Consider the following 15851-nt stretch of genomic DNA (forward strand, 5'->3'; position numbering starts at 1 on the left):
TTCGGTGATGGGCATAAAAATCGGTATTATATATATATATTTATGCTTTTTCATTCATCAATACCTAGCGGTTCCGGTATTGCATATATTCGCACAAGCTTAATCTATAGTGTCCGGCATAAAAAGCCGGCAAGTAAACTTATAAGTAAAATGTAAGGATTTTTTCTAAAAATGGTCACGTTCTGCGCAATAAATAAAAACAGTTAAGCGACATTCGCGTATTCCCTTTGTTTTGTAATGTTATAAGAAATTGCTCAAGTCGCTTTTTGTCTGCAATTTGCTATTTATTTGTTTTCATTATATTGATTTTTACACTTCTAAATTTCCAATTTCTGTACTAGAATTTTCTGAGTTAACATTTTCTGAATTGGAACTTGCCACATCGGCATTTTCAAGATCCGAATTTTCTCTAATCCAGTTGGCATAATGAGCTACATTGGCAAAAACATCAGGATGTGGTGCACCACAGCTTTCACTAATGTAATTGGCAACACCCACCAAGCGATCATTATATACAGCTGGTCCACCTGAATCACCGTTGCATACACCATTAGTATTACGTCGACTTGGTAACAAGCATAAGAATGATTCGTCGACAAGTGGATTTAATATATTACATACATTATGAGATAAACTGATCATAGAGGTGTATTGCAAAATTTCCGGCCTGGGACCGTCCTCTGATAAACGACCCCAACCGGCAGCTGCAATACTTACAAAATTTGGTGGTTCCGCTTGAGCTAAATTTATAGGTCTTATCTGTTCAGTGAAATTTAAAGATTGGGCCAGCCTGACGACAGCTATGTCGCCCAAATTGCCAAAGTAACTAGGAAATTTGGTATGTTCAGAAACTGGAACAACTACGCCTCCTGTTCCTACGTGAAGGGAGCCGGCCCGAATAGAAAGCCAACGTGATGCAGTACTAAAAAAAAGTCATTAAGGTTTCTCTATTTCTAAAATCGTACAAAAAAGATTTTGGGAAAACTTACTCGAAAACTTCGCCATCAATTTCAGTTGTAACGCAATGAGCAGCAGTTAAAATATAATTAGCAGATATTATGGAACCACCACATATATGGACGTTATTATACCTTAAGGATACCGCGTAAGGAAATTGCCCTGGAATTGCATTTCTACCGCCTACGATACGCGGTTGAAGTCTGGATGTAAAAGCCTTTCCTTGCACTGCAAGGAGCAGTAAAGTTAGTACCGTCGCAATAGAGCTCTTCATTTTGATATTGAGATATAGTTCACTGACTGAATACTGAATATTTAGGTAAACTCACAACTTTTATATCGCTTTGCTAAGAACCTAATAGGTAATCGTAATACGATGCAAGCGCTCATTTAATGCTTTGTCCGAACTGTTCCGTCATGTGTTTTTTTAATTAAATTCTGATAAAGAAGTCAACATTAGATGAAAAAACCGAAAATTTTCCATATGATAATTAACTTTTTAAAATTTTCTCAGAATTTTTAATTAAGTTGTGTGTTTATTTATTTACTTTTTTTTAAAGTAAATAAAATAATTTATAAAGTAACGCCAATCATTGCTAGATGAGTGTTTCATATTTCTTTATACTCCTCGAATCTATGCCAATTTTGCAGTTCAATGACTAATATGTTGCGAGAGTTATACATCACTTTACGAGTCAATTTGCAGTCTTTTATCGCTGGTGGTACAAAGCATATCAAGCTTGTGCGAATGGATGTAAAACAGAAGCGTTTAAATTACACTTTAACCTTTTATTATACCGATCATTTCAGATATTTTTTTTAAATCATCTTCAACTTGTATGTTTAATGTTTGTTCATGCATTTTTGTGGATCGTTCTATAGGTGGAAAATTTTTCAAATATTTTCAAGAAACTTGATACATTGACATGTTCTAGCTCAAGGACGAAAGCTATCGACAACCCATTCGATCAGACCATTTTTACGATCACTCCTCATATTATGCCTTATTTTAACGAATTTGCGGTGTATTAAAAAGCGTTTGCAATCTTCCTAAACTGTTTTGTCAATCACTCGTTCTCGAATGGATTAATGCGTTGAATTTTCTCTCATATAACCATTCCTACGTCAAATAAGTCTTTATGTAGAAAAACGGTTTAATTTTTGAACAATTGAATTTTGTACTGAAAATTGGCCCATAGCACCGAGCCGAAATAGTAGTCAACCACATTTGACCACGCACATTAATTGTTTCGAATTCACCGTGAAAAATAAGCAGCAAACTCTAATTTCTAATTTCTTATTGCGAACATACTAGACAAAGAGCAATAATAATAAGATTTGTGAGGATATAATTAATTTTGGAAAAAAAAATTTTTCCCCTTTTTTAATATGAAGCAGTCACTAAGGAGATGTCCTCGATCCGCGTAAAGCGATGGAAGTGGGAAAGAAGCGAGGTAAGAGACCCAGATGGAGAAGTTGTGGCCTTAGGTTTTTGGATGTCTACTCAATCGGTAAGTTGTATGCCTTTACAAACTAAGCATTGAATATAACTACGACTGAAGTACATTCTAGCTTGGTTTGAGACTTGGTAGCCGCGATTCTTTTCTACTTGTCTGCTCATACGTTAGTAAGAGCTTATAAGAACTTCCATGAAAAGTATGTTGGAAATGAGATGTAAATATTGTTGTTTTTTCACGAAAAACAAGCAAAGGGTTGTGCAAGGCGGATAATAGAGTATTTAAGGGTCGGTATTAGCCAATGACAATGTCGTCAGTTACATGTTCAATATTTGCTTTGTAAAATATTCTTATATTTTTGTTCTGATAATTAACTTATTGCCATATATCATATACATAAATAATTTAGAGACTAAAGAAGGTTTTCCTTCCCTTCTATTTTTAATAAAAAATAAAAGCAAATTTATTAAAATTTTGGAATTAATAAAATTAAAGGCAATACTTTACCACTAACGTGTATTTTTTTTTCAAAAAAAAGTGCATCTAACAGTTCTTATGCAGCGTACAAGGACAAATATCAATAAACTGACACTTCTAAGAAAGACAGTTTGTGGGAATGTGCAGCATTACACCGATTTATGCAGATTCTGCCAACGGAGGAGCGAAACGTCGCTTCATATTTAATCTGAATGTGAGTCCGTCTATTCAAATCAGAGACCAGGTGTTTTGCGAACACTTTATAACGCCACACACTATACGATGTTCTGAACCAAAAGATTTGACGAGATTGATTAGAACCTTAAAAATTGAGGGCCGTTTTCAGACTGCAGTATGCATTGCCTAGTACCACTACTGGTTCGTCAAAAACAGCCTACATTTCTGTTCCCAGTAACGTGGTAACTTTAATTTCGTCAACGATATCCGGTTCTTTTCTTCGATCAGACATTTTATATGGAGCACACATTTCATAACTATATGCCATTAAAAAATAAGCAAAATAATTATAATAATTGCAAGAAAATTTAAAATAATAATAATAATAATAATAATAGCCTACTGTACGATCGTCCGGCTCCCACCCGGAAGATGCAGGTTCTAGTATATTTGACCCACATTGCACTCGTAATGAATGCTAATAAATAAAAAGGAATATTTTAAAAATGAACTGAAAGTTGGAAAACAAAATGACCAATCATCCACTCGAGGAAAGAGAAACAAGAGCGTCAAACTGACTCACATTTGATAGCCATGTCGTTCTACCATTACTGCAATGGGTCCATCTTAGCAAAGAAGACACGATGGGCAGCTGATAACATATAGCCATCCGCAAAATAAAACGGATCGCTAACGAACAACAGACAGAAATTACTAGCGCAACTTACGTTATAAAATGCAAAGTCAAATATAAATGTGCAAATATATATGTATAATTCAGTATAAGTTAGAAGGGCAATACTTGCTCTAGCTATCAGCTTAGTTCTTTTTAGCGGAAAATATCGTACCCGTCGTTCACCGAATTTTCAGAAAAAAGGTTAATGTAAAATTCTTTAATAATAATAATAATAATTATAACAATATTAGAGTTTTTATATATGTATATATTAATTTTCCAATTTTATTTAACTTGTATAATAATTGGGTTGATTTTCCTTTACTTAACATAGTAAAAAATTGCGAGTACGGATACCGGATAATATGCCGCGGATTGCTATATCGCGATATATAATAATAAGATACCAGTGTCCGAAAGTACGTATACATATATAGAAATATTTGTTCTATCTATCGTACGTAGGCAAAAATATTTTTTAATGAGACTGACATATTAAGCCTCTTTAGTACTATGAAAACCTGGGTAACAGAAGATAGGTAATATAACTGGAATGTTTGTTAAATACGATACAGCATTGACAAGAACTCTGAAAACATTTAAATTTACCTATTTATTGAAGCAAACACCTGATAATGGGATAATATTGATAATATGGCCAAAATTTATATAGAGAAAAAAGGTGATGGTTAGAGTAATTGAAGTCAATATCGAGTTCAAGGTCAAAACCATAACGTGCGTATGTGTATGTGTTTGAGTGTGTGTCTTAGAAAACGGCTTCATCTATTGTAGTCATCGTAACTTAACCGCAATACAAGCTAATCAATTTGCCTGTCACATGCTGCTCAAAAGCTCTGAGACAGTGGTGGGCATCTCTCTTCGTCAACGGATCAATTTCAATTCAATTTTGCTATCATGATTAGGGCCAGAATAGATTCAATGGAATAACGAAAAGCTAAAAATTAAAATTTACAACAAACTTCGAAATGCTTAGTTGAGTTAAACTGGGTATGCTTCTGTTCGAGGAGCTGTTTCTAAATTTCCGTCAGGGCAGATCATCTCGAAGATCTAACTTTGCTTTCTTGTCAGTTTCATTAACCATAATATAACTTCGCCCAGATAAGTTGATCTATTACTATTATTATTATTATAAATTTGGCCAAATTCGAAGGCTAAAGTCTTAAAGCACTAACATGTAACGCTTTCGGCTTTTATTAAAAACTCTACCGCACTTGAGATTTGAACCCACGACCATTGAGTTGCAAGTCGAGTTTCTTGACTACTCGTCCACTCAGGCGAATCTCTGCGTGGTGGGGAATAGAAAACATCTTACATTCAATTTCTCCCAAAAATATATACGAATTGATACGGAGGGTCCACGAATAAAATTAATACGATTAGTTTTGTTATAACCGACGTAATGGGCCTTAATTTCGGGACTCTTTTACACAGTATTGGCTTTTGCAGCTTGTTTCTGCGCGTTAAAAAGGATTGGAAAAAAAACATAATTTTGATACATTTTAATATTAGGTAGGCGTGGTTAATTTTTTCCATATTCCTACCGGAGCTACAATGTAGCCCATAGAATATGCGTTCAAATTTTTGTACATTTTTCTGGTGTAGTTGGCGTATTCTCTGACCGATTTGATCTATTTTCGATACAGGCATGCGAGCACAAACTTCCAATGTGTCTGCTAAATTTGAAGTCGATAGCCTTATTTTTCCGGCCAGGAGAATATTTACAATAGACGGGCAGACGAACATGCTTAAATCAATTTAAAATTTGTGGGGTCTCTGATTCTTCCTTCTGGGAGTTGTAAGCATTTTAGCAAAAAAGTGAGTATATCCCCCTTATTTTCGGTGATGGGCTTAAAAAAAACACGCACACGCACGTAGACACATTTTCCGCCGCGTAGTTGAGCCGGTAGTGAAGCTGAATGCAACTCATTGACAGCATTGCCATGTGCGAGCAAATTGGTCGAAATTTTAAAAACAGCGGCCCGGTCTAGACGTCCTCATGGGCCGGCGGCTGCCCATGCTTGCTATAAGCGACAAACACACTTACAATATACTTCAATTTACTACACATACTATAGAATAAGAAGAACAAAAAGACTATATAATACAGAAATTTTCCTTTGTTGTAGAATACAAACAATACTGGAAGCAAAAAGTAAAAGAAAAGGACATTTCTACGTCTGCTGAAAGCATTCCATGCATAGGTATTAAATATTTAATAACAAAATTCAAAAAACATATCATGTATACGTTTATTTGAATTTTACTTATTCTACAAAACGTACTGACTGGGCTCTGGTATTTGGTAACAACCAAATGAATTTTCTCGTTCGATGTGGAACGCTCAGATATATGTTTTCTTTATTCAGTTTATTCATTTATTTGTAACTAATTTATGTAGTTGCAGTGCTTATTGACATTATTTAAGTAAAGGTATTAAAAATCAAATATTAGTGCAATTCGGCTGAAATCTATCACCACATCCTATACGTGACTGACGAGAGTCACCGCTAGCTGTCTGCATCGAGGAAAATATATGAATTTAAGAATGGAACCAATTTCCTTCATTATTTAAGGCTTTCAAAGTTGGTAGTGTTCCCCTCCAACATCGAACTAACTGGATAATAAGCAATTGCTCGGACAGTGTGCTAGTGTACATGCGGTATTTCTATTACAAAAAATTTTTAAACAATCATGAAAACCCTAACCGCCATTTTAAAGCCAAGTATTGAATAATTTTCTAAAGATCGACAAGCAATGTCAATTTGAACTTAATCATAAAAGGAGAACTTTAGAAAGTCATGAACGCAGGACTGAATGCAATAAAGCTACCTAATAGAGTCGATCATCATCAATAAAAAAGTCTTGTATGCGTACCGAACATCGTGGACATCTATTTAAAAAAAAAAAAGTTAAATATTCTATGATTAACGTTTAAAAAATATTTACCTCATAGGTTGCATGAAATTATTCAATCAATTACTTATATATAATATTAGGTACGCCCGTCCGAGTGTACCGGTTGAAATCAAAGCCCCAATGAAATATAAAAATGTAAGGCTGAGATAAGATTCTGAGTTGATTTTATAACGTGTATAATATGGAGAATACGAGATGTACGGTATGTGCGATACAATCTATATATTGGGTAAATAGGTCTTCACCTAATAATATCTTAGCATCAAACGTCGTAAAGACACTTCTTGATCAATATGAAAAAACGATACTCAAGTTGAAAGTAATTTCTTTCTTGTTTTCTTATTACGTTGCATATACAGCTAAACATGAAAAACTAACCTTAGATAAAATTAAAGCTGATATTTAAAATTTTAGTTTCAATTAATAACACAAAATTTAAAAAAACAAGTAAGGAAATTATATTCGGTCGTGACCGAATTGTTTCTATCCTTATCCATCACTGTAATCCTAAAAAAGAAAAGAACTGCATCTTCATACTCGATAATATTGGGTGGGCGTAGCTGATTTTTTCTATTTTCAGAATAAAAAGGAAAATTTCTATGATGTACGTACGTGTTGTATTTTAGGAGAAATAAGCAAAGAACATCGAAAGCAAAGGTGTTCAAAGTTTTTTTTTTATATAGGCGTGTCGGCGTGGTAGGTGTGTCTTCTGAAAAGTTTGAGTCACTTGGAAATTCTTATGTATGTTTGTAGGCGATACCTTCATTCTTGCGAACGGAAAATACTCTACAGTTGGATAGATGGACATGCTTAGGTGCATTCCGAATTTTGGAACTGGTCAAGGACTTGTATACTTTATAAGATTTTTGAAGCTTTTTTCTGTGCGCTTCAAAGATTTTTAGTAAGAAAATTGTATTACGGCATATTGTAAAATTTTTTCATTTATATAGAGGGACTACACAATTGCCCACAGAATGTATGTTAAAAATTTTGCACATTTATCTTCTATAGTTTATGAGTAATGAGTAAGAAGTCAATTTGTTATCCTTTTTGAAAAATAGAGCTGTCCTTAGTTTACGTATTACTGTGGGCGTGTTGTTCGAAGGATTTATCATATTTTTAATACGAGCCTGCCTGCAAGAACATCCAATGTTTTTTTGGGAAATTTAAAGTCATTAATTTCACTTTTGCAGCCAGGAGAATGTTTAGAACAGATATTACACGAACGGACTTGATTAAATCCATTTGGAATTTGACGCTGAAAAAGAATATATATACTTTTTGGGATTTCTAATGCTTCATTCTGAACGTTCATCCTTTTCTCTTTCGGCCCTCTGAAGGGCGTAATAATTATTCTTGCATATCGATGGACCTGAAGGACCGAGTGTCGCCAAGCAGGAAATATGTTGAATTTCCACATTAAAGAAATGCGCAATTCTGAATAAATGACGACTTGCTGTGGAGTTTACGAATGATAAAGAATCTAAGCAATTACAATTCAGACCCAATCTAATCACCAATGATAATAATATTAAGACAGAGATCGTAGAAAAAAGTGTTATGAAAATATGCAGATAAGATATCTTAACGGAACACAGAACAGAGTGCAAATTTAGTAGAAATTTCGAAAATTTCTCCATTTTTATAGCGCATTAGCGACAGAAAGTCTCATATATTTTTTCTTAGTTCAGCACGTAGGGACAAAGAAACTTCAACTGCTAGAATGATGAAGTCCCTCTAGGAAAATGAATAGTTGGCAACAGTTGCTTATATCTTAAATCAAGCAACATACGCCTGACGTTTATGATATTATTACGTTAAGTAAAATAGAAGACTGAAAGACTTTCAAAAAATTCGGGGGACGCAAGATAAGGAACAGTGAAATATTCGGGTGGTTATCACCACCAATAGCGATGGTTATGTGTTGTAACGTTTAAAAAATTGAATAATTTAATGTGGAAACGACGAAAGATTAATATTAATTACTCGAGAAATATAAGAGCAAACACCATACGTATGTCTAGCAATCGTTTGTGCATATGGAAATTGGACATCCTTCTCACATTCCTTCCCATTGTAGATCAAAAAGATTTGATTTCGATAATGGCAAGTTAGGGTTGAGTGTTCGCTGTTACATTTAGAGAAAAATATTGCTTATGGGTTTTGTCTCAAATTCTTCATAAAACTCGTTTAATTTGTTATTGTGGAAACACGTGGTGGAATCTATTATTATTTGTTCTTCTTAGTATTGTATGTATAATGTGGCACATGTGCAAACTGTTATACGAGAATAGATTCTTTCTCTTATAAGCTAAGCAGGCCGTTGAATGAATGAATGAATGAAAAGGACATTTTTACGCACAGACTTGGATTATTGTTGATAGAAATCCATGCACAATATAAATATTTAAATATCGCTTACGGTAGGACCAGTCGGCTTAGTTGTTGCGGAAAACTCGGCATCTTCGTACGCATTACGTGAAATGAAGTTGATACTTAAACTAAAGAAAAAAATATATCTGTAAAAAGTAGTTAATAATAATGAACAATTCAAAATTACAAAGCAACACAAGTTATAATTAATATTAAAGTTAAAAAGTTAATATTAATTAATTTAAAAATATTTTATCATTCGAAAATTGAAGCACGTTGCGATTTGTCATAAGAAGTTTGCAATGACAATTATTATTGTTATCAGTGAAAGGATTAAAGTCAAGTTGAAAAAAAGCAAATAAACAAAAATTTTTGAAATATTAAATTCTCAATAACAAGTCTTTAATTGCATACAAAGTTATTCAACATATCGTTCGTAGTTGTCAAGACTAGTGAAAGCTGAAATCAAATTTCATAACATTCACCACTTGTGGTACAGGGTATATTTAAGTTAGTGCGGTCGTAGGTAACGTGCAGAAGGGCTTAAGATAGGCCTACCTTTTACCTTATACCGATCGATTCCGAATTGTAATCTAAATTGATCTAAGTCTTTCTGCCCGTCTGATGTCTGCCCATGTAAACTTCTGTTCGAACGACACGTCGCAATTCAAAGGGTATTTTCATGAAATTTAGTACAGGGAGGTGTTTTGACGGAAGAACGAACATTTTTGAAAATGGTTCGGATCGGTGGCACTCCCCATATAACCCCTAACTTTAAAAAATAGTTATATGGAAAAAAATTGCAATTTTAAAAGTGTCTCAGCGAAAGTGACTAAGCAATAATATATCGGTATTCTAAATTGGTAAGAAAACTTCGGACCGACTGGGTCAATTTTTGAACTCCTTCTCATATAACGAAAACTGAAGTTCATAATTACATCGTAATAGTAACTTAACATAAAAAACTTAACTGCGCCAAAATTTTTACAATCTTGGCCTATATTTGGGATTCTATCCTAATAAGGATTTTCACGAAAATTAACCCTTTATAGAGCAGGAAAGTATAAGTTTTAATATGTGGTGATGAAAATGGGCCGATAATAGTAATTTCATATAAGAATAAACTCTACAAAATTTGGACCATTTACGCCTATTTTTTGATCTTGCCCTATGTAAGGATTGAAGTTGTTCTACGTTAATTTGCGTTTTGGGCCCGCTTCCCCATAAAGACGCACTCGAAAAATGTGTCTTTATATAGAAACAAAATATAATCTTTGCGTTCGGTTATAATTCTGAATCGATCGTGCATAAAAATTATTTTAAAATACATTTTCATTTAAAAAAGTCGTACAAAGATCACATTTTGGAAAAATTAGAGAATGGTAAGGATAATAAGATCTCTTGTTCAAACGGAAAAAATTTTTTTTAAAACAACCTTTAATGGACAAGTAAGCTATTCATCCACATCCACCATCTGCTTGTTAATTGAGTGCTTTTTGCTGGGCCAAACGTGTTCATTCTCACCTTTATTATTCAAACACTTTCACACCGATTGGTACACATTATGCTATTCATTGATTAAATTTTAGGGAGAAAAATTATATCAATGATTAACAAAGCACTTTATAAGCACATTCTTACATCGCTTTCAGTTCCTTCTCCGAATCTTTCTTTATGGCAGCCAACAAGCGGAGTGATAATTTGGCTTTGAAGAAAAGAGAGGAAAGGACGCATCATCCATGAACTTCTTATGGAATTTATCAACCAAATTTTGGTCTCTCTGAAACTTTTCATGGCTGCAAGCTCAACTTAAGTGAAACAATTTTCTAACATTTTTTGATTCATATTGAAAAAAGTTTTTCACTATTTCATGAATCTCCTTAATGATATGAAAAACATACATATCAAAATTAGAAAAAGTTAGACGGTCGATCAAACCTACTAATTTTTTTTTATAGATAGTTTTGCCAATTAGTAGGTGTTTGCAAAAATTTTGATCTGCAACTTTTACGAGTAAAAATGATAAAGAATTGGGAAATATCAGTGTACATACCGGATGAATTCGATGGTTTGAACCTTCCTCTACATAAAACAATAGTTTCCCATTTAATATTATTGCTTTATTCAGCGTACGGCGACGCTAACCATGGAGTGCTCAAAATTCGGTTCCTTCCAAATTCATTACTTTTGTTTTTTATTTGAAGAAATGTGCTGCCGCAGCCCACCAAGCACGTTGAGAGGCTTATGGTGATGCTCCTCTATCATATCCCATTTGTTGGTTTTGGTTTCAACGCGAATTGGTTGAAAAAGCCTTTCTTTGGCCCCTTCTTGCACGAGTTTTCCAGCTCGTAAGGGAAGTTCTGCCACACCATGCATACTCACCAGACATGCCGCCTCCTGATTTCCAAATGTTCAAATCGGTGGAGGAAGGCTTGGCCGGCACGCGGGTCCGCAAAGTTGAAGAAGGCCGAAAATGGGTCGGTGGGTGGATTGCTGTCGAATCTATATAAATCCTTTCGACATGATATCGCCATGTTGGCAAAAATATTGTATACTGTTGTAGAAAATAATGGAAAATATTTTGTACAAAATTTTCTCAATCAATGCATTTTTCAAGTGAAAAAATTATTAACATTTTTGCAAACATCTACTATGTTCTAATTTGATTGAAATTTTCATAAACCGCAAAAAAAGAGGCTTTAGTGTATATTGCTGAAGTGTTTGTCACATAAGACAAGAGCGAAAAGGGGAACGATTAACAATCAAGGACACAAAGTTGATAAAAAGAATAATACATTTTCTACATATAAATATAAATGAAGTAAAAATATCAAAGCCCATCACTAAATACTCTCCACCACTTCGCCTTAATCTTCACTTCACGTATATTCCTTTAACATTGCGGTAACCTAGACAAAATACGTAACTACAAAATTTTAGTGTAAAGCCTTATTCTGAAGAGGGTTGAAAACGCCAACGGGCTTAGTTTATATTTAGCAAAAACAAGTAAGAAAATTATATTTGGTAGTGACCGAATCTTTTATACCCGCCATCGTTATTCTAAAAAAGACACAAAAAGCAAAAGAACTAAATTTTCATGACCTATAATGTGGAGTGGGCGCCATTGAGTTGTCTTCTTTTCAAATTAAAAGTTTTTGTTGCATATGCGTGTGGACTTCGTGTTCTTCGAAAAGTTTAAATCACTTCTAAACTCTTTTGCAAATTTGTAGGCGATATCTTCATTTTTGCTAAAGGGAAAATGTTTACCGTAGTTACTACACGGTTGGGCAGGTGGACAGATGTACAGATGGACATAGTTAGGTGATGTCCAAATTTGAAACTAGCCAAGAGCTTACATATTTTATGGGGTTTCTAAAGCTTTTTCCTGTGCATTATAAAGGTATTGAAAAAAAATTAAATTTCGATACACTATACTATTGGATAAACGTAGCCGCTCTTTTCCCTTTTTATACATAGCCCATAGAATATGCCATCTAATTTTTGCAGATTGATCTGCTGTAGTTTATGAGTAATGAGCAAAAAACCACATTTTTTTTTCTTCTTGAGAAACAGAGATGTTCTCAGTGGCGCTGTGGACTTGTCCTTCGACCGATTTGATCTATTTTCAATATTAGCCTGCGTGTAAGAGCCTTCAATGTTTCTGCGAAGTTTAAAGTCGGCAGCTCTATTTTGGCAGCCAAGAGAATTTTTTCAACAGATAGACAGACGGACAATTAGAGAGACGAAGATGCTTAAATCGATTAAGAACCTCTCTCCGCCTTCTGAAGCTTTCTTCTGGGCGTTGCAAACGGAAAAAAACAAATTGTTCATCTATTAAGCAAAAACGTATTAGAATTTCACCATGATCTTGTTTTTGAAAAGATTTAAAAAGCTTATGGGACAATTTGCCTCACGACTTTTGCCATTAACAAGTTAATATTAAAGTATCAAACGCATGTCTCAATGCAATTTTCCTTTCTTAATCCTTCTCGTATACTGCATTCGTATTAGAAAAAACAAAAGAAATCAACTGTTATTGTTGTCAAGGCAATATAAAAATAAAAAAATATAACACCATAACCTGATGAAGAATATCATAGTTATAAAAACTACATTTTTTATTGAATTTTAAAAACTCTAACCATTGGCAAAGTGGAGATGAAAATGAAAAACTTGAATTTTAATAGAGTTTTCTAGAGTGTGGTAGATACCGTGAATATTGTGAGCTGGTTATAGCATTTGCCATTTTCCCATTAATCACTGAATAATAAAATAAAAGAATTTGAAAAGAAATTTTTATACGTTTTTCTTTTATGATTTATCTGTGGCTTCAAGTCAATATTATCATCAATCGTTTACCGGTTTTGTCGTTTTTTGGTCTATTAAAATTTCATGTTTCATTAATTGAAATACAATACGTATTTTTGACGTAACGTCTCCGGATTAAGTTTGAGACTGAAATTTGAAATTACATACAAGCGCGTTCGCAATAACTAAAGAGCTGGAAATTCCATATCCTTTGAAGCTTGGGCCAAGCGTTTAAAAAATAATCTCTTGTGGGCAACTTTGAAATTTTTATGTATTTATCTCAAAGCGAATATAATTTTCTTCTTATTGCTTTTGTTCTTCTTCTTACAATAGATCGATCTTATTAAATTATTTTAACATTTTAGAATAGAAGCACACTAAAAATACTTGTTGGACGGCCTATATTTTACATGGGTGTTTGAATATGTATGCAATCCGCGCATTCCAGATAGTATGGTTTTTACGATCACCGACCACAGAAAGTATTATTTTGAGAGAGCTGTCATATGAATCTTATAACATATAAATGGCTTTACGACAATACGATCCACTTTTTTATCAAAATTAGTATAAAATAATAAATTGACATGTAAATTTACTGGGGCGTATTTCGGCGATCTAGATCTACTCTTCAGATCGCTTTCCATATAGAGGAAATGAGTAGCGATTAAAAAACTGATGATAAAAATTGATTAACAACAGAGGTGTTCTCACTTCACGTTGTACAGTAGGCGTACCTTTTCGCCGATTTGGCCTATTTTCGATACGAACTTAAGCGAGAGAACTTGCAATATTTCTGGGCAGTTTGAAGTCGATCCCTTCATTTTTCCGACTAGTAGAATGTTTAAAACAGACGTTACACAAGCGAACAGACGGACAGGCGAACATACTTTAATCAATTCAGAATTTGTTACTGATCAAGAATATCTGCACTTTTTTGGAACTCGGAAACTTCCTTCTAGCTGTTGCAAGCTTTTTAACAAACCGGACATTCTACCTCTCATCGTTTGGCGATGGATATAGAAAACTTAAGCTCAAATAATGTACAATTAATTTCCTTAGAATGCATTCCTACTGAAATATCGCAATAGCAATTCAATTAAATTCTCTTAAAATACATGGATTAGTTTGTTTTATATGACTTACAAGAAATTAGTTTCTCTTTGCTGGCTTTGATTGTTTGTCAGGACATGTTAGTGCTTTTTATTTCCACTTAATTCTGCCCAAAGATATCTATACTTCAATTGAAATTCATAGAGCTGATTAATTTTCTCTTTTGTGATTAATTTTCGTCTTATGTATTCTGAGAGCTTCAGGTTCACATTTAGTTAGTAATTTGCACGTACTTCTCATGAAAGCGCGCATATTGAAGGATGTCCAAAACACAAAAAATGTGCTGTACAATATTTGTGGCACGTGGTATATTAAGTTTATGCGTACGTAATATCCAGATGGGCTTAAAGTAGACCTACCTTTTATTAGACCTATCGATTCAGAATCATTTCCTAAAACGAACCAAGTTTATCTGTACGTGTGCCCCTAGAAATTTGCCCGAGTATTTTTGTATTCAAGCTGTAGGTCGCAATTTTGAGATATATGTTGATGATACTTGATAGACAGACGTGCTTTGACGTAAAGAAGAGTCCTATTGAAAATAATTTCGATCGATCTACCTTTTCGAAAAGTTATTACATTGGAGAAAAATGTCATTTTCAAAATTTCTTGACAAAAGTCGCTCAGCAATAGCATACCGAGACATTGCTTAGGAATAGTAAGCCGTCCAGGAAAAAATTTAATTCATAATATTTTATGATGACAATTGGTCCATAAACAATTGACGGTACAGAAATTGGATCCAATATATATAGGGATTACCAATATATAAAGGAGAGAGTTTAATTTCTAGTTTTCTGTGACGGAAAATTAAGTTTGCTAAATTTGAATCACGCTATATGATGTTTTGGAAGTCTTTCAATATGCGGGCTTTCATGAGTACTATGCCTTTGCAAAAAATAATGTGTAGTTTTACCAAAATAAGGGAATATAATTGTAGTGGATGAAGTGATGCAGGGATCTAATGTTCTCACTTGGTTTTGCTTGTTTTTGAAAACAGTCGTCTTCTCAGCTCAAAGCACTTGACTAACTCCTAAGTCTATATTTTCAAAACAAATTTCCCTAATAATAAATATTAACGACGCTAGACGGCAACATATTTTTAGCCATTGAAAAATGAAAAGCTTTCTCAGAAGTCAATTTGTAGTCTAAAATAATTCGTAAAAAAAATTTGTACTAAGGCACTCTTGAACAAAGCAATTAAAAGTTAAACACATATGAAATTGCTTTTCTATTGCTGCTATGCACGCGGTATAGACAAATGTGAACCAACAGTTTTATCACTTTTCTCTACCTTTGGCTTTACGGGGTTAATCGAATTAGTAAATGAATATTTTCTCTCTCTCTCTCTCTCTCTCTCTCTCTCTCTCTCTCTC

The 15851-nt window shown here is 33.8% G+C and overlaps 1 protein-coding gene across 1 annotated transcript; it reads right to left on the minus strand.

Moving 5' to 3' along the window:
• Window positions 1-269: 269 nt before the first annotated feature.
• Window positions 270-1315, minus strand: LOC119631485 (trypsin alpha-like). The gene is made up of 2 exons (XM_038023741.1): window positions 990-1315; window positions 270-922 (listed from the first exon to the last, which is right to left on the minus strand). The coding sequence occupies exons 1-2, from the start codon at window positions 1229-1231 to the stop codon at window positions 310-312; spliced, it is 855 nt and encodes a 284-aa protein (XP_037879669.1). The 5' UTR covers window positions 1232-1315; the 3' UTR covers window positions 270-309.
• Between the last annotated feature and the right edge of the window lie 14536 nt (window positions 1316-15851).

Source organism: Glossina fuscipes, unplaced genomic scaffold (assembly GCF_014805625.2).
Source record: "Glossina fuscipes isolate IAEA_lab_2018 unplaced genomic scaffold, Yale_Gfus_2 1, whole genome shotgun sequence".
NCBI lineage: Eukaryota > Metazoa > Arthropoda > Insecta > Diptera > Glossinidae > Glossina > Glossina fuscipes.